Source organism: Hyperoodon ampullatus, assembly GCF_949752795.1.
Source record: "Hyperoodon ampullatus genome assembly, chromosome: 2".
Classification (NCBI taxonomy): domain Eukaryota; kingdom Metazoa; phylum Chordata; class Mammalia; order Artiodactyla; family Ziphiidae; genus Hyperoodon; species Hyperoodon ampullatus.
The window spans coordinates 198,470,835-198,495,960 of record NC_136915.1 but is presented as its reverse complement, the minus strand read 5'-3'; the positions used below and the strand labels follow the sequence as shown (position 1 = coordinate 198,495,960).

Here is a 25,126-nt window from a genome sequence, read left to right as displayed (position 1 = left end):
CTTGGAGTCTCCCGGAGAGGGAGGAGGCACCTACAGCTCACCCTCAGGACACAGACAGTGGCAGCAGCCATTTTTGGGAGCACCATTTGTTGAAAAGACTACCCTTTCTACTTTGAAAAGTCTTGGCAACTTGTCAAAAATCATTTGGCCATATATCAGTCACCTCCACATTATTTGAGGCCAAAACCCAAGTCTTACCTACTGTGGAAGTTTCTCCCTCCAGTCACTTTGCTCAAAGGGGAAGCCGAGCAGAAAGTCACCTAAGAGAAAAATTAGTGCTACACAGAGACAATCAATGTCCTTCAGAGTCACATATTTAGTTGTTTTAATCAGAAGAGTTTTTACAGGGTTCATAGTCAGACAAACCACCAGTAACAGAATCTTCTGTAGTTTCTTTATTTGTAATTACATTGAGTAGAAATGTGTAGATTTTTTCTTGCATTAACTAATAATTTTGTAGTGAATCTATTGTATTGAAGCCTGAGTATTTTCATTTAATGGTTGTGTCTTGAAGATCTTTTCAAGTCGTACATAAAATTTTTTTATAATAGTAATCTAGGTAATTTGAAACTTCTTAGTGAAGACAACTAGAACAGCTGAACAAAATATATATAGCTTCTGACTGAGAGCCATAGCAAAATAACAAGGTAAAGAAGAATTACCAGGCCAACGCAAAAAATGTTTTTGTCAGCTGAAAAAGCTCTTATTGGAATTTTCAAATGGAAACCTCACCCTAAGACTTTGCTTTCATTTTACTGGTCCACACAAAATGCATGGAACATGGGAATTTTTATCTTTCTTAGACGTATACATGACTGAGAAGGGTGCTTGTCTCAGGAGGCTGGAATTAGGGGGCTCTTCTGAGCCTGGAGCTTCACCACGCACTGTCCAGTCTGGTGAAGACCATTCTGAGCTGGCCTGGAATGTGGCTGGATGGTGGCGGATGGGGCCCCGTGCAGGCCTGGGCAGGAATCAGGTCACTTCTCTGGTGGGCAGGCTGGAGGTCAGTGCTCGTCACCTGAGCAGTGTCCTTTGGGTCACTTGGGGGTATCTCTCTGTGTCCAAATCCAGACTGGAGAGTCTGGACGGCCTCCCAGAACAGTCTCTGGGTACTTTTCTGTGGGTCTGTAAGGGGCTGCGTATCAGCTTATTTGAGGGATTCTGGCAATCCTGGATGAGGATCTACTACCTGTTTTTGTAAGTAAAATTTTATTAGAACGTAGTAACTTTTATTCATTTACGTATTATCTATAGCTGCTTTCATGCTACAATAGCAAAGCAGAATAATTGCTACACAGGTCGTATGCCACCAAAATATTTACCATCTGACCCAAACAGAAAAAGGTTGCCAACCCAGACACACACAGAGCGAAGACCAGGTGAACGCACAGTGAGAAGAAGATGGGCATCTACAGGCTAGGGAGAGAGGCCTCAGGAGAAATCAAGAGCAAACATCAGGGTTTCCCTGGTGGCGCAGTGGTTGAGAGTCTGCCTGCCGATGCAGGAGACACGGGTTCGTGCCCCGGTCCGGGAAGATCCCACATGCCGCGGAGCGGCTGGGCCCGTGAGCCATGGCCGCTGAGCCTGCGTGTCTGGAGCCTGTGCTCCGCAACAAGAGAGGCCGCAATAGTGAGAGGCCCGCGCACCGCAAAAAAAAAAAAAAAAAAAAAAAAAAAAGAGCAAACGTCAACCCGGCTGGGAACTGGGTATGAGAGGGAATGGGCATCTCGGCCGATGTGTGGCTCCTGGCCCTCAGCATCTGTTACCGTCTCCTCCTGTCCCCCGCCTCTGCTGCCAGCAGGGCTCAGCTCGAATCTCTAACCGAGCATCATCACTGTCTGCAGAGAGTCATTGGAGCAGCTGATATCTGTTGAGTGTTTTGTTCTATGACAGGCCACATGTTAAGCACATTACACGTCTCATAGCACTTATCTATCTGCAGACAGGAATCAGAAAGAAGTTGAGGAAGTCGTCCAGGTTCTGATTCAGTCCAGTCTGCCCCCAAAGCCAGGTCTTTGGCCCCGGGGGCTGGAGAACCCAGATCCAGATGAGAAGCTTGATCTGGACCCAAAAGGAGCTCCTGAATGAGCCTGATGGCATGAGGACCTGGCCATGTGAGCAAAACCAGTCACGGAAGCAGGAAATGAAGATGCCACTGTCATTCCCGAGGAGACTTGGCCAGGCTCTGAATCCTCTGGTTGAAAGTCTGCCCTTTGAAGAACTAACGTGACAACACAATGATCAGTTTCAGGCCCTCCTGTTCTACTTTGAGCCTGTCTCTCTCCGAACGCCAGATTCCTCCCTGCTAAGCAATTTGCAGACTTGGAGATTTCCAGTTTCAGCTTGGTGTGGTTCTACGTTTGACAGGACTCCCTCCCTGTTCGACGCTAAGCGGTCTACTCAGCAGGGACAGAAGGCTGGGGAGAAGGGTCTGGAGCTGCAGCCCCTCCTGGTACGAGCACCTGGGAGCCGAGTCCGGAGGAAAGAGGTGGGGCGCGGAGTGACACCGCCCCTACCGGGCCCCGCCCAGTCAGCCCCGCCCCTCCTGGCCCCGCCTCCTGCCCGCCCCGCGGCGCATTGTGGGAGCTGGGCGCTGGCTGCGAGGTGGAGGACGCGGCTCTTGAAGATGGGGTTGCAGCCGGTGAGACCCTCGCTCCGTATCCCGCATCAGGGGACTCCGCCCCTTCTGGTTCCCCGCACTCAGGTCCGGACCAGGGGCTCTCACCGACGACCCCGCCCCGCAGGGCTTTACACCCGCCCTGGATGCCGGGGTCCCGGTACCGCACGCTAGGGCTGGGGACCCCACCCAGGCTGCCCCCTGAGTTCGGCTTGCCCCTGCGCCGGAGTTCGGGGTCGCCACCCGGGGGGCAAGTCGTAGGGGCCCGTCACCGCCCACGCCCTGGGCTCTTCCCCGGCGCGACGGTCACGCTGCCCCCTCTGCCCGCAGAGCCCAGTCCTGCTGGCCTCCCTGGGGGTGGGGCTGCTGACTCTGCTCGGCCTGGCTCTGGGCTCCTACCTGGTGCGGAGGTCCCGCCGGCCGCGGATCACGCTCCTGGACCCCAATGAGAAGTACCTGCTGCGACTGCTAGACAAGACAGTGAGTTGTGGAGTAGCGGAGGGGACCGGAGTTCCGCTCGGCTGTGGTAGGGATGCCCCGGGGAGTTGGCGACACCAGACCTGCCTGGTGAGACGCTTGTCATCCATCCTCCAGACCGTGAACCACAACACCAAGAGGTTCCGCTTTGCCCTGCCCACCGCCCACCACGTTCTGGGGCTACCTGTGGGTAAGAACTGCGGCGTGGGCTCCTTTCCCTGGTATTCTAATAGGGTGAGCCCCCTTCTGGGGTCTCCTGAAACGCGCTGCTTCAGCCTAGTGCCTCCCCACTCCATCACCCTTTCCCCACCAGGCTGCGTATCCTCCAGGCTGTGAGGTGCCCTGGGCCACTCTAGGGTGTGGCTTCTGTGCCCCCAGACATCTTCGACACTCAGCAGTCCTCCCTCCTTCCTGCAGGATTTGCTTATATCCCCGCTGAGCAAGCAGTAATCTTTTCCCCATTGCCCAGACCCTCAACTCACTACTAGGGTCCTGGCAGTCATTGATAAGAATCTCAGCAGAGGGTAGTTTATGAGGGACCCAGCTGGGGGCTCAAAGGGGTGAATCCTCCCTGCCTGATAGCTCACTGGGACCCCAGCACGGAGCAAGATGCTTCTGTCCTCTCAAACCTCCCAGATTATTTTGAAAGGTAACAGGAATTATTTTGAAAGGTAACAGGAATGCAGCACCTCCACAGGAGCCCTTATGTAGCTCTTCACGTGGCCCCCAGGCAAACATGTCTACCTGTCTGCCCGGATCGATGGCAGCCTGGTCATCAGGCCGTACACTCCCGTCACCAGCGATGAGGACCGAGGCTATGTGGACCTTGTCATCAAGGTAAGGAGGTCGGAAGGGGCCCCAGGAGGCCCTTATCCCCCTCCCTCTGGGATCTGTAGAAACTTCCAAGATGTGTTTGACAGGAGATGCGTGTCCTTTGTGGACATGAGGAAAGCGTGTGGAATGGGAAGAGAGAGCGTGTGTGTCATCCCTGCCCTGCTTCAGGCAGGTTCAGTCAACAGGGGGCCCAGAAACCAGGGACATTCCAAACAAAGTACTTTCCATTCTGTCTTATCAGGTCTACCTGAAGGGTGTGCACCCCAAATTTCCTGAGGGGGGAAAGATGTCTCAGTACCTGGATAGCCTGAAGACTGGGGACGTGGTGGAGTTTCGGGGGCCAAGTGGGTTGCTCACTTACGCTGGGAAAGGTAATGGCCTGGCTCCCACGTCTCCGGTGCCCGGCGTCCTCTCCACACAGTGTGGTTCTGTGTGTCCATGTGTGTGTGTGCATGTGGGTGAGAGCCAGCTGCCCCTCCTGTAAACACAGCCGTGACATTATAGAAAGGCGTGTTCCTCAGCCCCTCTTGACACAGGGATCAGTTCTCCATCCACATGAATTCACCCACCGTGACAGCCCTGGAGATGACTAACGCAAACGCGGGCCTCCCTTTCTCTCCCTCAGAGAGTCGCCCCTCAGGCCGAGCTATGCAGAGAGCCAGAGGTTACGTTCAGCCCTTCCAGTGGGAACAGCTGGGTGCATTAGCAAGCCTGAGAGCTGCTCTGTGCCCCTTGGGAAAATAGATTCCCACCTGGCCTCATGCCTGTCGCCCTGAGCAGGGAGTGACCCTCTGTGGGAGTCAGCTTATGACTCACTGTGTGTTCCTAAACTGACTCGTAGCTCATAATATGGGACAGACAGTCCTGGCCCCACTGTCCCTCAAGTGTCTTGTTGTCGGGGCTGGCGCAACACCCAAGCTCCAGGATCAGATTCCACAGCAGCTGCAGAACTGGCCTGGGGCGAATTTTCGATTCTGCATTTGTTTTCTTATTTCCCTGAATTGACTGTTCTTTCACCCATCTCTCCACTCGACTTCTCAGGGATGTTTAGCATTCAGCCCAACAAAAAGTCTCCACCAGAACCGCGAGTGGCCAGGAAACTGGGAATGATTGCCGGCGGCACAGGTGCTTGTCCCCTGCTCCCTCCCACCATTGTGACTTGCCGTGGCAGCTTCCAGGTGACCCTCAGAAGGTTTGGTAATCATGGCCAAACAAGCAGGGGATGGGATTCCCAGCAATGCCTAGAGCTCCCCAGTTGCTGCAAAACAAAATTATAATCAGGTAGAAACCCTCCAAAATCTATTTCAACTGACAGAATGAGAGAAACAAATCATGTGGGCTCTCCCGAGACCTCAGATGGAATGAACCTAATAAATTTTAGGTGAGAACAGAGAAGCAGCTAAGAATAGGACAGTCGAGAAGATAGAAAATTAACATTGGACATTTCCCTATGTTCGACACTGTGCTAGACTCTTTATATGTGTCTATGACATAGGTACAAGCCTTCCCATTTTACGGATGGGAACATGGAGGTTCAGAGAGGTTGAATCGTTTCCACATGGGTAGAGGCAGCGTTAGTGTGCAGCTCTGCTCAGTTCCAAAGCACGTGCACTTAACCTGCGTGTCCAGGGCTCCAGGCATCTCAGCATTGAATCAGTAGGTACTTGCAGTCATCTGTGATACTGGAGCCTTAGCCTCCAAGGGACTTCCAGAGAGTCTTGGATTGGTTCCTTAGAAGGATTTCAGCAATATGAATTTATGTGAATTTTGAGCACGTGACCACAATTCACCTACCAGATGTGAATTTTAGTGAGTTTGGGGTAAAGGGCCTATCTGGCAGAAATGTAGGTGCTGTGAAGACACAGGGGGAGGGTAGAGAATTAGGACACAAAGGAAAACAGAGTGAAGGGGTGAGTGAGTAGAATTAAGATGAAAGGGTTGGGCAGCTAAGGAGCAGGGACGGGGAGGGTGGCCACCGCATCTCACCGTGGGGCATCTGTGTGCAGGAATCACCCCAATGCTGCAGCTGATCCAGGCCATCCTGAAAGACCCAGAAGATCGAACCCAGTGCTTTCTGCTTTTTGCCAACCAGGTTGCGTTGCTTTTCTCAGTCCTGGGACTTCAGAGTTACTGTGTGGGGAGAGGTATGGTACCAGCGGGCAAAACTAGCCCAGTGTCTGGCTCAGCCTCTGGCCAAGGCCTCCCTGTGGGTAGAGGGTCCTCTTCCACAACAAGGAGGACAGGGCACTGAGCCACATTCCCTCCCTGGCCCGCAAGGAGAGAAGAAAAGAAAACATTTAAGGAGTCTAGTCCTGAGTATAGAAACTTGCTCCTTGAGTCTCCGTTGTTAAATATTCTGTCTTTACTCCTTCATATTGTGTAAATAAAGGCTGTTCCCCTGTCCCTCCCCTCATCCTAACTGCCTAAAACCCTTGCTTATTCCCTAGAACTTCAGTTTTCTTTTTCTCTCCTGGTTGGAAAGTTGTTATAGCAGAGAACTTTCTATGTTGTTATGCTTAGGAACCTGAGAAGGTTCCTAAAGACTTTGCTTCTCTTCCTTTCAGACTGAAAAGGACATAATCTTACGGGAGGACCTAGAGGAGCTGCAGGCCCGACACCCCGACCGCTTTACGCTCCGGTTCACTCTGGATCACCCCCCAGAAGGTACCCTCCCCATTTCTGGACATCCCCAGAGCAGGGCCTCGCCCGTCTGTGGGTTCTGGTTTCAGTGAAACCGACCCTGCCCGACACTGCCAAACTCTGAGCTCATGGACACAGTGGTCTCCTGGACTCTGTCCCGCGGTTCCTGTTTACCGGGTGGGTGCAGGGCTGGCCGCGCCGCTGAAGCAGGCCGAGTAGACCCGTCCAGCTGCCGCTACAGCTCTGTACCCTCTCAGGAGCCTTTCTGGACTACCACCACCCCACCCCGGCCCCGCGCTGCACCCCACTGCCAGCATGGATCTGGAGTGTCATTCTCTCCTCTCCCCACGCAGATTGGGCCTACAGCAAGGGCTTTGTGTCTGCCGACATGATCCAGGAGCACCTGCCCGCCCCAGGGGAGGATGTGCTGCTGCTGCTCTGTGGGCCACCCCCGATGGTGCAGCTGGCCTGCCACCCCAACTTGGACAAACTGGGCTACTCGCAAAAGATGCGATTTACCTACTGAGCATCCCCTCACTTCCCTGGTCCCGCTGCCGGCATTTGCCCCCAGTCAGCCCTCAAATGCTCTAAGCCCTAGGTGCCCTTCCCGCCAGTGTCAGCCTTTTTGTCTTTCTCCGGAGCTGGAATCTGGATGGTCCCTGTGGGAACAGCATCCTTATAGCCGTGGAAGAGGGCCAAAGCCGAGTCATTCCCTGGAAGGCTCCCCAGTCTCCCTGTGGTGAAACATCCAGGTCAGGCTCAAGGAGCAGACTCTTCCACGGGTCAGAAAGAAGGGAGCGTGTACATTTGTTCCAAGACCGGCCAGCTCCTTCGTGGCATCACAGTCTTCTTTGTGTCTCTGGTTAAAGAGCAACCTGTTTGATGGGTTGGATTTAATATTTGGTGCTTAACCCATAGCAGACTGTGTGTGCGGTGGGGGGTGCAGACTTAGAAAGCTAATCTTTTAGAGGCAACAGGAGAGGAGGAGATGGTCTCTTCAGGCCTCAGAGAAAGGGATCTGAAAGACGTGTTCGTGTGTCTGTCTCCCTCTGCCCCTGCCGAGGCTGGAGGGAAAGGGCTCCCCACGATCTAAGACTGTTACTGTGACAGAAACCTCTGGCTTATGCAAATAAATGGGGCTAAGGCCCTTGTGTTCTACCGAAGAGGTGGTTGTGTCTGGGGTCCTTGTTTCCAAGGCTTTTCATGCCTGAGAATCTTGGGAGGAAGGGTTTCCCAGCACAGAATTTCCCCCGGGTCTTCCAAAGAACCTTTGAGCGGTTGTACCCTGTGCTGAAATGTGAGCTGCCACCAAACTCCACACTCATCTTAGCAGCTGTCTCTGCAGAGCCAGAAGCTCAGTTTCTCCCTGGAGAACTTTTAAGGTGGAGGAAGGAGAATACAAGTGAGAGGGAAGCTTTTGGAGCCCAGGTACCCCTCACAGTGGTCCTTGGTTTGGCCACTCCTTCCCTCCTTCCTTCCCTTGGCCCTTTCTTCACCGCATTTATCCTTCAGGGTACCTGGCAAATAAGTCAAAGTATTGTCTTTCTATTTGGAGGAGAAGCCTTGTCCTTTAAAAAGTAACCTGACACCACCAGCCCTAGCCGGACTGGTTGGTGCCTGGACAGAGTTGGCCCCCAGGTACATCTGTCCTGACCGCCCTTCTGCTCCAACAGCCTGGCCCAGTCCACTCCCTCCCAGCGTCACACCAGGGCCACCTCTTCAGATCTCCTGTTAGTCACAGTGGAACAGAACAATGCGTCAGGTCAGGAGGAAGGTCGGCATTGTTTTTCTGCATGGAACTGTATACTGCTGCCCCTGGGGCCCCTGGAAGAAAGGCTTGTGGACGCTCCCCAGGGTAGAACCATCACTAAATTGTGTTACTGGTATTCCATCAGACATGTCTTGATCAGCTGGCGTGTGTGTGTACTGGGCTCTGTGAGACACACTCGGCTACCTCACCTCCAAAAAGGAAAATCTTGCCTAGGGTTGTTGGGCTCACACGGTGAAGCAGCCCGGCAAAGAGAATTTCCCACACAGAAGCTCATTCCTTGTCTCGCATGGGTTCCTGCCTCATCCACTCAGTATACAAACATTAAGGACCTGCCACATGCCAAGCACTGTGCTAGGTCCTGAGGATTCAACCATGACCAAGACTGTTCTTAGACCCCAAACAACTCATTGTCTAGAGTAAGACAGTGATAAATAATTACAACACAGTGTGGTTAATACTATAGAAGAGATACAAGGTGCAGATGGAGGGTTTGGAAAAGATTCTGAGAAGGAGGAAGAGAAGAAAAAAAGTTTTTTGGTTAACCGCCTCGTAGCAGGTGCTGTGCTGAATGATCATTGTGTAATTGAATCCTTATTATAATCCTGTGAGTCTGAGATTAAGGATATGCAGAAGGTCATACAGCTGGCCAGTGGCTGGCAGAGCCTGAATGTGAAGCTAGGATTGTCTCGATCCAAAGCCAAACCTAGGACTGGGAATTGCAAGTTGCTTGGATCCTTTGGCAGAGAATGGGGGCATGACAATCCAACAGAAGGACCAGCATGTGCAAAAGCCTGAGGAGCAGAAGAGAAGTTCACATTTGGAGAACCAGGCAAGTTCATTGAGGCCCAAATGCCAGAGGGAAAGTGGAGGAAGATGAGGCCTGGGAGCAGGTAAGAGCCTGGTAACGCCATGCTGAGAAACAAACTCAGTACTGTGGACAGCACACGTTTCTGAGGGTTTTATACAGCGGGCAGCACATAATAGCTAAGGTTTGTGAAGCATTTACGATTTGCCAAGCATCAAACTAAGAGCCTGCATAAATTATCTCAATGCTGACAAACAGCCCGTGAAACAGCACTATTTTATTCCTGTTTTTCAGACGAGGTACTTAACGATGTGGAGCGTTCGGTAACGTGCTCAAGGTGAGAGCCTGGCCAGGGACAGAAGCCTGGGTCTACGTGACTCCAGAGCCTGCTACGCTTTTAAGCAGCACCAGAATTAATCCCACTGCCCTGAAGCATCCATACAGGATCATACTAAAGTACCTTCTCTCTGCATCTAAAATAGACTGGTCACGTACCAGCCTTGGGAGAAGTGAGAAGTGTCAGTCGCCCAGGCGAGGGCTGCAGCACCCTGCGGTCCCCTCTGGCCGCAGCGGGAGCCCGGGGCGGAGCAGGGAGTCCCCGAGGAAGACCAGTCAGCTCCGCCGCACTCTTCGTAACCGGGAGCCTGCCTGCCTCGTGCCTCGCACACGACAGGCGCTCAGTAAATATTTACGGAAGGGAGGGAGGGGCCATGAGGTTGAAAAAGAGGGATTAAGAAGTGCCCAGCCTAGAGGACAAGGTGCAGGGTAGGAAACTCGGCATTCCTTCGCAGGGTTCGGTCTAATTCTCTGAAATTCCTTCCCCATCACGCGCCCTAGTTTGCAACTTGGGGGCGTGGTCCCCGCGAGGCCTTGCGGGGGGGGGGCGGTTTACGATTGAAGCAGAGTGAGGGGGCGGGGCCCGCGCGCAGGAGGCGGGGCCGAGGGGTGGGGACCCGCGATTGGGACTTGAGGCGCCGCCGAGCCGCGGAGGGGGCGGGGCCGAGTGAGGGGCGGGGCCCCGCGCGGGGGAGGCGGGGCCGAGGGAGCGGGCCTGTGATTGGGACTGAGGAAAGATTGTCGGGCTGGAGGGGGCGGGGCCAGATGGAGGGGCGGGTCCCGCTCGGGGCAGGGCTGAGAGGCCGGCCTGTGATTGGGCTTCGCTGGGGCCAAGGGGGCGGAGCGCCCTGAGGACGTGACGCTCCCGCGGAGGTGACGCTGTGCGGTTGCGCGCCCCTTCCGGCGCGGGGAGGGCGCAGAAGATTCGGGCCGCTCGGCCACAGGCCGTCTCCAGCGCCGCGGGATGTAGCGCGGGGTCCGCGGCCCCGAGCAGAGCCCGCCGCCCGCCGTAAGTTTCCCGGGCCTCCGCGGCGAGCGGATGGGAGGGCAGGGGTCGGCCGGAGCGCGAGTCCCCCCGGGAGCCTCGGCGTGGGCCTGAGGCAGCAGCCGTGGAGCCGGCCTGCCCGGGCGTCCCGAGGGCTCCGAGGGCCCCGAGACCCCCGCCCGAAGCCGACCGCGCCTCCGGCCACTCCGCGTCGGGTGTCCACGTTCGTGGCCCCTCCCGTGCGCGCCGCGTCCCCCGCTGCCAACAGCCGTGGTGGCTGCCGTGCCTCCCCGTCGTCGGGGTGAGACGTCCGGATTTGGGCTCCGACTCGGGCCCGCCAGGCCGGAGCTGAGCCTGGTCCCAACGCCGCGCGAGGCCAACGCGGAGGGGCTGCAGGCCTGGGTCGCGGAACCGCCTCTCTGCGGGGAGTACCCGCCTTTGGTGGCCTGAGGAGCTCCAAGGTTCCTAGACCGTGACGGTGCGCCCACCTTGATGGGGGAGAAGGGGACGTTGGTGGACAATTTGCCTTTGTTTAAGGTAGTCCCAAAAGCTGCAATGTGAGCAGAATCTCAAGTACGTTAGGGAAAAACGAAATTTCATTCCCTCAGAAATCTCTCATTGATGCCATCCTATGTTTGAGATTTTTGGTCAAGCCTTCGAGTTTGAAGATATTAGGTATGTTTTCTCCTCGGTTTCTGGTGCTACGTTGGCGAAAGGGAAACTGACAAGGCGGATTTCATTTACATAGTTTCAGGTGTCAGAGGAGCAACAGGAGGCCTACTAAGTACTTAGCTGGATTAACCATAGTTTCCCCCCAGTATGTAGAAGAAAGGCTAGAAAACACAGCAGGGACTATATAGGCCACTGACTTAAATCAAGCGAACGCTATAATGGCTGGTTCTTTTCTGAAGTGAAGTTATCGTGGGATCTGTCTCCTGCTTTTCTCTCTTAATAGAGGTTGCGTCACCGGTGATGGAGCAACTGTTGTTCCTTAGGTTTTGTAGTGTCCATACAGTAGTAGGAACTTAGGCGGGGTGGTGTCAAACAGGTTGCAGCATCAGGGTAATAGTTCCCAGCTTGCAGCCACTAAATTTCTTTATCCCAGGAGTAACTTCTGTGTTACCTTATAGTGGTTGATACTTGGGGAATCAGTCTTTAAAAACTGCTGTGTTACCTGTCAGCAACCGTCTTAGGGTGGACCTCCACAAAACTATACCTAATTTCTGAGTAGAATCTGAAAGCATTCAGTGCTCAGTGGCCAAGAAATTACATGATCCCCAGGGGATAAACAGAAATTTTAAGCAAACACTTTGCCTGCAAGTAGGAAGGAGACTCAGACAAGGGCGCAGCCTTAACCCAGTAGGCTCCCCATTGCTAATGGATAAAGTGCACCACCGTAGGTAGGCTTTTAGGCTGTCTCCAGTTTCTTAAGTCTGGCCTCATTTTACCTTTCCAAGACCTTCCTTATGGAAGGTGGATTATTCACTGCCCTGGGGGCTTTGTTCTTTCAAGCCTGCCTAGGTTCATAGCACTACCCTTCGGGAATGCCTTGATCGCATCTTTACCTATCAAGGTCCTTTCTTAAAATCTTCTACCATACCTTTCCTGATTATTCCAACTAAAATTGAGCTTTTCTTCTGAATTCCTCCAGCACTTCATGGCATTTAGCCTTGTAGTGGTTTTAGTAGAAAACAGAAGTTATTGCCTCCTCTTAAAAGAGGCCAGCAGCCATGCGAAGCCACTAACTGGTCTCTTTGCCTTCTCTGTAGCCACAGTGCCACGCGTGTTGTGTATAATCAGTGGTATTCGCAGATGGATAAAAGACATTTGCACTTCGTTCTCGGCCCAAAAGTTTGTTCTCTGTTTCCCGAAGAAATTTCCTTGACTCCTTTACTATAAAGCCAAACGGAGGGCTTCCCTGGTGGCGCAGTGGTTGAGAGTCCGCCTGCCAATGCTAGGGGACACGGGTTCATGCCCCGGTCCGGGAAGATCCCACATGCCAGTGGAGCGGCTGGGCCTGCGCGTCCGGAGCCTGTGCTCCGCAACGGGAGAGGTCACAACAGTGAGAGGCCCGCGTACCACACACACACACACAAAAGCCAAACGGAAAGTCTTTAACGCTCTTGCTACAGTCTCCTGTCCCAGCTACTTGTGATCATGCTGGTGAACTAAACGGTCATCTTTAAATCCAGAAGCTTTATTAATACTGGTGGGGTGTTTTCTGGTGCTGATACTCAACAAAGTTGTTACATTTTGTCCTTAATGTCCATTTGTCCCTCATGGCACACACTGGACTTTGTTCCTCTCACTGTACTCAAAGTTTATTCCCTTTTCCTGCTCAGAAATGTTGGGGATGTGATTAATATTTGTAAAGTTTTAGCTATCTTGGATTGAAGAGATCCTTGAAAGTGCCCTCTAGGCAAACTGATTCCAAGTGATTGGCTTTTAGACGTGCACTTTGTTTGCTTTTGTTTCATCGGGGCTTTCACAGTATAAAGTTATCACTATAATGTGTAACTATAGTGGCCATATATGTGTAATTTACTTAAAAGCCAGGTATTAAAAACAAGGACTGGTACGAAACGCCTTCATATTCCTGTATACTTTACTTTTTTTCTTTTTGTCATGGCATTTGAAAAGCTTACCTGTCTCTGGGATCAAAAAAAAAAAAAAACAAAAAAAAAACACCAGACCCCTTCTGTTGGGATAGCTTTATCTGGAGAAGAGCTACAAAGTTACATTGTGATTTTTCACTGCAGACTCTAAGTCAGTGACACTGTGATCAAATAGGAAAGCTGAAGCTCCCTTACTGCTTGATAGTTTTCAAACATAAGCCTTTGCCTTGACTCATTTACCCCCCAGCAGTGCTATGAAACCACCTTCCCTAAGAAAGAGAGCAGACAGAGGAGAAGATGGCTATGTTCTTTGTCTTTACTGCTAGGCTAGTCTTGCTTTAGAACAATGTGAGTCATGTGGGCGTAAGATGGAGCTTACCCATGGAACCTGTGAGGGCCCAGGGGCCCCAGATTAAAAACTCCTAGAAGAAGTTTTGTGCCTTTGACTCCAGGGAAGGAGTGTGCTATAGCCTGGAAAACTTGGGAAGTGGTTCACAAAATAAATGTCTCCAAAAGTGTGAGGGAAATAAACTCACCAGCAAATGCTGGCAATTAAGAATCAGTCCTTTCCCTATTTTGGCACCAGATAATCTTATTTATAGGAGCACAAGCACCTCCCGGCCTCCACAGCTTTATTCTCTAATGTCATAGGTTTATGCAGTTGGAAAGCTTAGTGGTAAAGATTTATCAGCTTGAATTGAAGAAATCCCATCAAAAATGCACTCAGTGGAGTCTGGCCCAATTATAATGGCTATATTGGGTGTGGCGAGTTTGAGGGAAAATGTGTTTCCTCTAAAATAGGTAAGGATAGGAAAGCTAGCAGAAAGCTGAAGTACATTCGGCTCTCCTGAGGTTCCCAGAGTCAGTCTTAACACTTTAGGGGCTGAGGCTGGTGGTAGATAGTAGAAACTGAAACGCTTGCTTGCAGTAATTCCCAGCTGTTTGTGTGGCCCACGCTGTCAAGTGATATTTTCAGGTCCTGGCATTCATTATCAGCTTTTCTTTCTTGCCGGACCTCCGACCCCTCTCTCTCCCTTTCCTGTCCCTGCGTTGCTACAGTTTAGAAGACCCAGCTGGACAGTGGACTTTGCTCACTATGGTGACATGACAGCACTCAAAGTAACTGAACTGAGTGTGTGGCCATCCTAGTTTAGGGGTTCTCCGTCCACTGTCCTCCTGGAGCAGCGCAGTTGTATCACTGGTTTTGTACATATCACAGATTACCTTATGCCATCTGATTACAGGCTCTTCCAAGACAGTGACTTAACTTGTTCAACTTTGTATTTTGCACAGTACCTTAAAGTGCCTTAGGGTGCTGGCACTAAACGTATTTGTTAAGTATTCAGTGAATGTGGTGGCTTACTCTGGGGAGAGGGACAGGAGGAAGCCCTACAAGCACAAGTCCAGAAACCCTTAGCTAGCAACAGAAGCTAACAGGTCATATGCTTCTTGCTGGAATGCCGCCTCATTCATTCATTCATTCATTTTGAAATACGTGTTCTGACCAAAATCAGGGATATGTATAAATTTGTGATCTATGTAGTGTTGTATCCCAGAACCCGAGAATATCTGTATCTATATATCTGTCTTAAGCCCTAGTGGCCACCCCTCAAATACTGGCAGCAGTATTCTGGAATACCTGAGTATATTCCCCTTTTCAGACTTCTCCAAGACGCCCAAAGCTATTTATGTTTTCGCCCCAGTATAAATTATTTCTTATTTAAGCTGTTTATTCAGTAGTACTTCACTTTGAGGAAATGTGTTTTGTGGTCAGCTTATTGAGAAAGATTTCCCAATGTTTCTGCTTACATGGGTTGCCTATCTCTTGAGGTTTCAGAGGCCTCCAATTTCCTGTTCTCCTTGGGCTCAGTTGTTGGCTATGACTGTGGGCTGGCGTCTCTCTTGTCAGAGTCTTGCACTTTTGGAGGAAGAGGAACTGCTTGTGTGTTGACACCGAAGACAGGTCTGCGTGCACTGAGTTATGGGCGTCTCTTCTCTTGAACCAGCTCTGCCAGTAGCTTTCAGCTGTGCTTGTGTGTTGAGCGTAGCATGACTGTTTTGAAACTTGAGGATTGCCCTCACCTGACTGCATATATCGCATGATAATCCCTGAGAAGGAATTGAGATCACTGTTGGGCAAGAACTGGTACAAGATGCCAAAGATGGATGTCTGGTGAACAGCCATGGGGGACGGACACGGTGCCTTGCTCGACTGCCCATAGGAAAGGTGTGGGTTGCCCGAGCTTCCGTTTCCTCCCTGTCATGCAGCTCGCCCCGTGTGCAGGTGTTGCCTGGCCCTCTTTGCACTGCCCTGTGCTTTTCGGGGCTCAGATGACCCCAGTGCAAGAAAATGTGGATATTCTGGCTCCTGCTGCTGCGAGCAGGAAACGCCTCTATTGCGGGGCTGGAAATCTTGGGGCACTTTCCCCCTCCTTTCCATACTGCCTTCGTCTCCCTGGGGCCTGATTAAAGACTCCTTCCTTACAGGATCTGTGTGCCTGTCTCAGGTCTCTGAAAAGCTCGTTTGAGTGGGGCGTAGGTCATGAGCCATGGTTGCTGGGACAGCTTGCTGAGCCGGTTGTTTGGTGACAGAGGGCAAGGCTGGGCTGCCCCCTGCCTTCAGCCTCCCGCGTCCAGGCAAGTTATTGCTGCTGTGAGAGGCGGCTGTGAGGAAAGCTTGCTGTCCAGGTGTCGAACCCGGGCTGTGATCCTATAAGAGAAGTAGCAGACCTGGCAGAGAAACTAACCACTGGGCACCTAGCCCACAGCCGAGTTCCTTTTGTGCGCAAGGCAGGCGTGTCAGCATTCGTAGGTAAGGCCCACCGAGTTCCGTCGGCAGTTAGCTCATGTCTAAGCCAGAGGCCTCGCAGCAGTCACAGCAGGTGTCGGCCCCCTGAGTCTCAGGGCCAGGACTTTGCAGGGCAGACTAGCTCTGGGGCTGGTGGGCTAAACTCCGCTCCGTGCGCGTGGGAGGGACTTGCGGGTGGGTAGCTGTTCTTCTGTGGTGACCGTTTGGTGCAAAAAACAAATCCTTTGGAGGCAAGCAACTAGGTTTTCGGCCTTTTCTTTAAGATTAGTGAGGTTCCAAGTTAAGAGGAGAACAGAAGCACTTAACTGGCCTCTAGGACTGGAGAGGCTGTGAGTCGAGCGGCTGTGTCTTAGTCCCCGTGTAATGGCTCGTAGAAATGAGATGTAAGAGGAATAAATTGTCGACACCCTTCGTGTTTGGTGTTTGTGTTTGCTTTCAGTGTCTTCCATCACAGGGAACTCTCTGCCCCCTGGGGCCGAGAGACCCCACCCTTTCCCCCAAGCTGAAGCCGCAGAGCATTGAGGTACCAGCCAGATGTCTTCTCACAAAGGACCTGTGGTGGCCCAGGGCAGTGGGGCTCCTGCCGGGAACAGGGAGGCGGACACAGTGGAGCTGGCTGAGCTGGGCCCCCTGCTAGAGGAGCAAGGCAAGCGGGGCGTCGCCAGCCCAACCAAAGTAAGTTGTCCCCCCAGGGCCCGCCTCTCCCCTTAGGCCTGTTGGCCTCCCCAAGGGACTCTCTCTACCCCAGTGCTCAACACGCTGTAGTGTAACTCGTAACTCTTTTTATCTGTTTTTCCCACTGTACGCGGTTGCTTATACCCCAGTGATTAGCACAAGACCTGAAATTCTACAAGTGGCCAGTGCCTGTCTGTGGTTGAAGCAAGGAAGCAGTCAGGCAAGATTAGGCTGGGCTTCGTATAATGAACAAACAAAAACCCCTGTAGCGAGTGAAGTAAGCCAGAAAGAGAAAAACAAATACCGTATGCTAACACATATATATGGAACCTAAAAAAACTGGTTCTGAAGAACCTAGGGGCAGGACAGGAATAAAGATGCACATGTAGAGAATGGACTTGAGGACACGGGGAGGGGGAAGGGTAAGCTGCGACGAAGCGAGAGAGTGGCATGGACGTATATCCACTACCAAACGTAAAACAGCTAGCTAGTGGGAAGCAGCCGCATAGCACAGGGAGATCAGCTCGGTGCTTTGTGACCGCCTGGAGGGGTGGGATAGGGAGGGTGGGAGGGAGAGGCAAGAGGGAGGGGATATGGGGATATTTGTTTACGTATAGCTGATTCACCCTGTTATACAGCAGAAACTAACACAACAGTGTCAAGTAGTTATACTCCAATAAAGATGTTAAAAAAAAACAAACGTGTAGCTTTGACAAGGTAGAAGTCTCTCTCATAGAAGAGTTCTGGAAGTAGCCGCTGCAGGCTGGTGTGGACGCTGCACTCCCGGCAGGCACCTGTCCTGCTCTTCCATCTCATTCTCACTGTGTCACCGAGGGGCGGGGCCCGGGGAGAAGGGCCCACCCTTCCTGAAAGCACCTGGCAGCACTTCACGCACATCCGTGTGGTCTTTTCATTTTGTCTGAGCAAAATTGCAGTAGCATTGCCACCCTGAGTGAAACCAAGGACTCCGTTACGGAGGGGCAGAGGGGTCTGCATCAGTCTGTGTTGCGAAATCTAAGAGGAAGCATCACAGGGGAAAGAACAGCCGGGAGGAGGAGCTGCTGTCCGCGTCCACGGCCCGGAGCCCCTCCTTGGGAGGCGAGGGCTGTCGAGCTGCACACTGTGTTTCAGGCCTGCCTGCAGCACAGGAGGGCCTGCAGCTTCTTTCGCGGAACCAGCTCTGAGGCCCTGCTTCTCCTGGGAGCTGCTGTGGATGCAGAGTTTCAGTCGCCGTGGCATCCCCAGAGCCAGTGAACAGAGAACTGCACAGATTTAAATTGTTAGGGGAATCTCTGAAACTCCATCTTTTTCATTCTTTTGAGCATTCAGTGATCTGGAAGAGAGAAATATTTGGGAAATTGGGGCAAGTTCAGAACCGCTGTCTTAGCGATAAGGGTGGGCTCTTGGGACTTACAGAGCATGTAGGCCTGGTGCGCTAGTCCCGTGTGCCTCGGGTGCCAGTCTCCATCCGTCTGTCCCCCGTGTGCTGCGTTGGGCTTTCGCTCCAGCATTTATAGAGTGCTAAACTTGTGCACTGTCATGCTGTAGGAGAAAAGGCCACAAGGCTGGTGTGTGGGAGAGCGGCTGGGCAGAGGGCAGTGAGTTGGGGTTTCTCTGGATCGCTTGCTCTGGACTAGGGGACTCCTGGGGGGGGGGGGGGTGTGTGTTTCGTTCCTGCAGGCTGAAGAAGAGCGGGCATGCCCAGTGCCTCAGGAAGAGGAGGAGGAGGTGCGGGTGCTGACACTGCCCCTGCAAGCCCACCATGCCATGGAGAAGATGGAGGAGTTTGTGTATAAGGTCCTGTCCTGGGTGGGGGAGGGCAGGCTCACCTGGGCTCCCCCCACCTGGCAGGCATGCACTGGGGGGAAGAGCTTTTGCTCCTGTGCGTGGGCTGGCTTTTCTTTACGGTGAAGTAAATCAAGGGGAATCTGGCTAAATTTTTACTGCCTACTGTGTTGGCGTTGCTCAAAATATATTCTAAAACAGGAGTTCTTAACTATTTTTGCTATCAGTCCCTTTGGCAGTCATCAGGATATTAGAACGTGATATAGTAGCACGGCACCTTTATTAATACGTTAACTATGCATGACAAGCTATAATGTATTTTATTAGAATTTATAATTTCTAAATGGTAATGAGTAGAAACAATATTTTGATTTCTGCAAAACTAGTGTATGAAAATATCTGTGATTTCTATTGGTGACAGAGTCACAAATTCTAATACTAGACTTGCTCATACTTACAACTGAGGGAAATGTTAAATTTAGTTAGAAGTGATTGAAAATAAAAATTTTTTTTCCATCCAAATTTCCAACACTGTCCATTGTCCATACGTCCCAGGTTAAGAAGCCCCGCTCTGAAAAGTCATAGGCTCAACCCAGTGAGAACTTAGTATCTAAAGGGGGGAAAGGATGGACAGGCGGCCACCAGAGTCTCCGGGGGCAGAGGGGTGGAGGGGTAAATGTATATTTTTAAAACCATATATATAATTTCTACTTCCTTGTTTTCATTCACTCCATCTACTGAATTTTAAAACTCAAGTAGCTGAAAGGAGGTCCTGCCATATTCTCTTTAAAGACTGAGAAACACTTATCTACTTACCTAAGCATATCCAGGTGAACTCTCATGACACAAGAACAAAGCCATTCACGAGCCGTTGGTCCTGGGGCAGCCTCGCTCGTGCTGTGTCTTGGCTTCTCTGGCCCCAGGCTGGCCCCGCCGTTCCCCGGACCCCTCTGGAGCCGGGCTGACACTCTCCTTCACCCCTTATCATTGGGGAGGCTCGTGTCCTCCGGGCCCCGCTTAGAGAGTGTGTGGTTCCAGGTGTGGGAGGGGCGCTGGAGGGTCATCCCCTACGACGTGCTCCCCGACTGGCTGAAGGACAACGACTACCTGCTGCACGGCCACAGGCCGCCCATGCCCTCCTTCCGGGCCTGCTTCAGGAGCATCTTCCGCATCCACACGGAGACCGGCAACATCTGGACCCACCTGCTCGGTGAGTGGTCTGGGTGGAAAGTCAGACTTTTTGTCTCCTTAAATGCCCAGTACTTGTACAGCCTTTGTCCATGGGAAAGAAAAACAACACTGTTGTGACAGTTTGACAGCTGGCGTCGTGCCTTTCAACTACCAGTGAGCTTGCTGGGCCCTTCGTCGCTGGTCTGTAAGGCGGGGGTGGGAGGCCTAGAAGCGGGAGGAGACGACGTCCTCTGTGGTCAGCACCGTCCCCGGTGCAGGCAGCTCCCCCCACTTCATGGTCCCCGCGGTAGGAACAAAACGCCAGCATTTCAGAGGATGCTCTTTCTGTCTGGGTTTGTGCGACGGGTGCCGTTTTCTCCGGACGTTGTCGACGGCGGTGCCCACAGCTCAACCTGTGGCTTTAGTGCTGGTTTAAATCATCACACGTTCCCTTTTTCCCCTTTTCCTCTCCGTCCTGTAGGTTTTGTGCTGTTTCTCTTCCTGGGAATCCTGACCATGCTCAGACCAAACATGTACTTCATGGCCCCCCTTCAGGAGAAGGTGGTGTTCGGGATGTTCTTCCTGGGCGCCGTGCTGTGCCTCAGCTTCTCCTGGCTCTTCCACACCGTCTACTGTCACTCAGAGAAGGTCTCCCGGACCTTTTCCAAGTGAGTGAGAAGAGCGTCGGTCGGGGACGACCGTGCACTGTTCACACCTTGCGATCCAGGTGCCGGCGGGGTCCTGGGAACTCCAGCAACTCCGGAAGATTCCCTGATGTGCCCGAGGAAGGGCTTTCTGTTTTGCGGGTATAAGAGGGTCAGGAAGCTTTTCTCTTAAATCCTTCATGAAAAGTTTCAGTGCAGCCTCCTCAACAGATGGAGCCCAGTTGCGGGTATATTTTCTCCCTGTGCAGTGCTGCCCTTTGTGAAATTTGGGGTCCCACTGGGCTGCTCTCGGACCGAGTACCCAGTCCTGTCCTACCTTCCTGGTGGCCCAAGCCGTTCAGGATGTGGCAAAGCTTCTGTGCTCCGTCCTGCTAGAGCTCTGACCCACCAGTCCAGTAAAGCTTATCTTTGCTGCCCACATATTGCTGGAAGCCCCAGATGTCCATCCTCTAAGGCTCTCCTTATTCCCCAGTTCTGAGCCTGGAGTTCTGTTTGTTTGCTTGTTTTTGGTGGTGGTGGTGGTGGTGGTTTTGGAGGTGATGGTGAGTTATTTTGTTTTTCTCCGTAACACCAGTAACAAGAATACATTTTTATCTTTAAGAAGTCGACTAAAACAGAACAGTACACCTTAATAATACTCCCAATTGAAGGGTTTTGTTTTTAGAACTCAACCTATCAGAACTGGGGAATACTCAGAGCCCTTCCTGCATGGAAGCTGGAGACTGGCTGGACTGTGATGGAATTCCTGAATTTAAGTGTCCGTGAGGGGGAATGTAGCTGTTCACGACCAGGGGAAAGGGATACAGTTCAGACTTTTCCACTGCAAAATAGAAGTGCTTGACCTCATGGGATTTTGATTCAGGATATAGGACAGATCGAGTGGGAAGTGAGGGGCTGGGCGCGGTCACCTCTGAGAGCCGCTGGAGAACAGAGAGAACTGGCTAACCCAGCCCTAGGAGCTCTTCACGTGTCCCCCTGCTCCGCTCATTCTGTGGCTCTTTTCAGGCTGGACTACTCAGGGATCGCCCTGCTCATCATGGGGAGCTTCGTGCCCTGGCTCTATTACTCCTTCTACTGCTCCCCGCAGCCTCGGCTCATCTACCTCTCCAGCGTCTGTGTCCTGGGCATCTCTGCCATCATTGTGGCCCAGTGGGACCGGTTTGCCACTCCTAAGCACCGGCAGACAAGGGCAGGTGGGTCGGAAGACAGAGCGTAAACCTCATAGGTATTTGGACCTTGAGCCCAAGGGGGTCAACCCTGGGCCCCCACTCAGACCCTGATCTGTGTTTAGAACTTTCAAAACAGCGTGCATTTTCAAAGCTCAGTTCTCCCCCAGGTTTCATACTATTTCAGTAAAATGTTAATAGGACAGATAATTACCAGCCTGGTCAATGAGCTACAAGTATAGACATGACTGCTCTTACATTTGGTTTGAGGAAGTTAAATAATGTACAACGCAGTCATTTTCGTGACCTGAGGGTCACTGAGCTCAGTCCTGAGCTCAAACCAAGGGGCTGAAATTAAACCACCCCAAGTTATTTTACTAAGGGAATGGAAGGCTTGGCTTGGTAAATAAAATACCCTGGGCATAAACACTGTTACCAAGTAACATGATAGCTGTGAGCGTAAACATCTTCCTCTTGTCTCATCCAGACTCAAGCTTTATTACTCGCAGCAACACATCAATTAGCGCTAGTCTTCGGTCCCTTTAGACTGAACATCTGCTGTGTTTTAACCTTCATTTAAAATAATTAAGTATTCATCAAGTGCCGACCATGTGCCAGACTGATGCTTTACCAAGGCCGTCTGCAGAAACGGAGAGGCGGTCCCCGCCCTGCGGTTGCGTGTAGGGCGGTGGTGTTGAGCCGGCACCCGTTCTGTCCGTCCGTTTACTTACTTTGTGTCCAGTGGCCACTGACGACTTCCAGTCTGGGTCTGTCTGTCTCCTCAGGAGGTCAGGGTCCTGATCTTAATGGGAAACCTGTCTTGCTCCTCCCTGGGTGGCAAAGCACCTGAGGCCTCACCATGTCGGTTCTGTACCCAAGGCAGCCATCAGGAAGTTCTGACCTACACGGTCGCCTAGTCTGCTTCACGGATAGTGAAGAATGTGAGACGTTTGTTCTTGGCGCTCCTTAGGGAGTAGCTATATCAGCATCTACACAGCCTTCTTCCCATTCTGAATGTTAAAGAAATGTTCTCCATCTTGCGCTAAATTTCCAATAAACATGTACTGTTCACCAGAAAGTAGCTCATCAGAGTGAGACAGCAGTGCCTTCCAAGCGGTACTGTTTCCATGCCTGACGCTCTGTGTCTGCTTTGTTAAGGGGTGTTCCTGGGGCTTGGCTTGAGCGGCGTCGTGCCCACCATGCACTTTACCATCGCGGAGGGCTTTGTCAAGGCCACCACGGTGGGCCAGATGGGCTGGTTCTTCCTCATGGCCGTGATGTACATCACCGGAGCCGGCCTTTATGCCGCGCGGATTCCTGAGCGCTTCTTCCCTGGAAAATTCGACATATGGGTAAGAAACGACACTTCAGCGGGGCCTGTGGTGGTGAGACCGGCCCACAGGTAGAGCTCGGAGTCCGAGGCAGTGAGAGACATGGGTCAGGTAGTGTCTGGGGGTGCACTCGAGTTCCTACGTGCATGTCCGTGCATGTAGGTGGGAGAATGGCGGGGAGGGCAGTGACCAGTAGTAACATTTTGGCGTATCCCTGACAGGGCTTAACAATTTTTTTTCTCCAACAAATCTATCACTTTTATGGTGTAAAAAATTTTAGGGAGGAACGAGGAGAGGCGAGTGCCTTCTCTACTTCCTCCAGCCTTCCATGCCGTCACCCTGAGGCCCCTCTCTTGTGTCCCTGCAGTTCCAGTCTCATCAGATCTTCCACGTCCTGGTGGTGGCAGCCGCCTTCGTCCACTTCTACGGGGTCTCCAACCTTCAGGAGTTCCGATACGGCCTGGAAGGGGGCTGTACTGACGACTCCCTCCTCTGAGCCGCCCCGCAAGGGCACAGCAGGAACTTCCCAAGTGCTTTTAAAATAACTTCTTTGCTGAAGTGAGAGGAAGAGTCTGAGTTGTCTTGTTTCTAGAAGAAACCTCTTAGAGAATTCAGAACCAACCGAGCTTCAGCCCACTTCACACTCACCGGGCAATAAACTCTCCATTCCCTCGCTGAGAGCAGTGGGGATGGGCAGACGTGGCCGCGCCCCCCTCGGTAAGGCAACTACTGGCCCCTCACAGAGACGGGGCTTTGAAGCTCATGTTGAGACTTTACCCCTCCCCCCACCATTCTGGGGAAAAACGGACTGGGACTTCTCAGAAATTCTGTTTCTGGAAGAAACCGTCCCTCCCTCACCCCCATCTTGACTTTGTAACCTGGCTTATAACAGGCCATCCGTTTTTGTAGCACACTTTTGAGAAACAGTTATAACCTCGTCCATCTTTCTAGGGCCTGGACTTGCTCACACAGCAGGAAGAGCAAAGCCACCAACTTTTACACAGCCGGCTAATCATGGAAGTGTGTCCAGGCTTCAAATAACTTGAGTTTTAATGTTTTCTTGGCAGAGTAATGTAAAATTAAAGTGGGGAAAGATATTTAATATTTAATACTAAGCTTTAAAAAGAAACCTGCTATCATTGCTATGTATCTTGATGCAAAGACTATGATGATAATAAAAGAGTACAGAAGACACTTGGCATTCAAAGATTTAACATGTGTGGTCTCAGCTATTTGCACGTAAGTCCAGAGGATTAAGACCAGTAAAATCATTTGAGATTCTGCCGAGGCACAAATCTGAATCATAGGTATTGACAGGCTGGCATGTGCGGGCCAGCAAATAAGCCTAACTGAACTCCTAGCATCTGCTGCTCCAGACCGCTCTACGTGTCTCCACTTAGCGCACAGACATCTCCTGGAGAAGTTGGTGTGCTGCAGTGTTCAGTAATTAGAAGATAAGATACCTGCCTTGTGAGCATCAAAGGCCTACCACATGATATTAATACTCTAGACTTTAGTTCTTTTAAAACTGCCCTGATTAAGGTGGTCTCGTCAAGAGGTTATTCCATGCCTTTTTGTGCCTTTGCAAATTGTCCTCAGCCTGACGAGTTCTGTTCATTGGATGCAAAAGGCCTGCAGTAGTCACTTCTGAGCTAGTGTAGGCATTGGATGGGAATCTTTTTTTTTTTTTTTTTTTTAATTTCTGGCTACGCCAGGTCTGAGTTGCAGCACGAGGGATCTTCGTTGCAGCACGCAGACTTCTTAGTTGCAGCATGTGGACTCTTAGTTGCGGCATGTATGCGGGATCTAGTTCCCTGACTAGGGATCAAACCCGGGCCCCCTGCATTGAGAGCACGGAGTCTTACCCACTGGACCACCAGGGAAGTCCCCAGATGGGAATCAAGATTCTTGAGTTACAGAGTTGGGTTCACTTTAAGGGTCAAGTCTGTACAACTAGGAGAACAAGTGATCCTTTTAAAAAATAATCCAACTAGGCCAACAAATCTCTCCCTCCGGTGGTAATCAGGGAAATGTAAATTAAAACCAAACTGATAAACCATTTTACTCCTACCAGACTGGCACAAATTAAAAGTCCTAAGACTGTTGGTATGTATGTGAAGCAGACCAGATGCTGCTGGTGGAACCGTAGGACCACTTTGGGCATGGTGGAGTATACATGTTACAACATTCAAACATTACATGAAACAATACAGTGTGAGATGCATCTGATATCTATCCTAGGTTACTTCATTTAAAAAATGCTGGTTCTGGGGTTTCCCTGGTGGCACAGTGGTTGAGAATCCGCCTGCCAACGCAGGGGACACGGGTTCGAGCCCTGGTCTGGGAAGATCCCACATGCCGCAGAGCAACTAAGCCTGTGTGCCACAACTACTGAGCCTGTGCTCTAGAGCCCGCGAGCCACAACTACTGAGCCCAAGAGCCACA

The 25,126-nt window shown here is 51.7% G+C and overlaps 2 protein-coding genes across 3 annotated transcripts; both read left to right on the top strand.

Moving 5' to 3' along the window:
• Positions 1 to 2,626: 2,626 nt before the first annotated feature.
• CYB5R1 (cytochrome b5 reductase 1) lies at positions 2,627 to 7,094 on the top strand (the record flags this gene model as incomplete). Of its 2 annotated transcripts, none has more annotated exons than XM_079697867.1 (9): positions 2,627 to 2,641; positions 2,948 to 3,097; positions 3,212 to 3,284; positions 3,825 to 3,931; positions 4,170 to 4,299; positions 4,970 to 5,053; positions 5,935 to 6,020; positions 6,493 to 6,592; positions 6,922 to 7,094. In XM_079697867.1, the coding sequence occupies 9 exons, from the start codon at positions 2,627 to 2,629 to the stop codon at positions 7,092 to 7,094; spliced, it is 918 nt and encodes a 305-aa protein (XP_079553993.1). The 2 variants fall into 2 exon arrangements, with proteins under 2 accessions (XP_079553993.1, XP_079553992.1); XM_079697866.1 differs by having other exon boundaries at positions 2,627 to 2,704.
• A 3,315-nt stretch (positions 7,095 to 10,409) lies between these two features.
• ADIPOR1 (adiponectin receptor 1) lies at positions 10,410 to 23,888 on the top strand. The gene is made up of 8 exons (XM_079697429.1): positions 10,410 to 10,489; positions 16,329 to 16,564; positions 18,245 to 18,361; positions 19,388 to 19,559; positions 20,001 to 20,187; positions 21,190 to 21,377; positions 22,509 to 22,702; positions 23,049 to 23,888. The coding sequence occupies exons 2-8, from the start codon at positions 16,424 to 16,426 to the stop codon at positions 23,175 to 23,177; spliced, it is 1,128 nt and encodes a 375-aa protein (XP_079553555.1). The 5' UTR covers positions 10,410 to 10,489; positions 16,329 to 16,423; the 3' UTR covers positions 23,178 to 23,888.
• Positions 23,889 to 25,126: the final 1,238 nt, after the last annotated feature.

What these genes read in the sequence shown, in the direction of transcription:
- ADIPOR1 (XM_079697429.1), top strand. Translation starts at nt 16,424, where the DNA reads ATGTCTTCTCACAAAGGACCTGTGGTGGCCCAGGGCAGTGGGGCTCCT. An exon ending in GTCTCCCGGACCTTTTCCAA is followed by an intron (nt 20,188 to 21,189) that starts GTGAGTGAGAAG and finishes GGCTCTTTTCAG; the next exon opens with GCTGGACTACTCAGGGATCG. An exon ending in GCACCGGCAGACAAGGGCAG is followed by an intron (nt 21,378 to 22,508) that starts GTGGGTCGGAAG and finishes TGCTTTGTTAAG; the next exon opens with GGGTGTTCCTGGGGCTTGGC.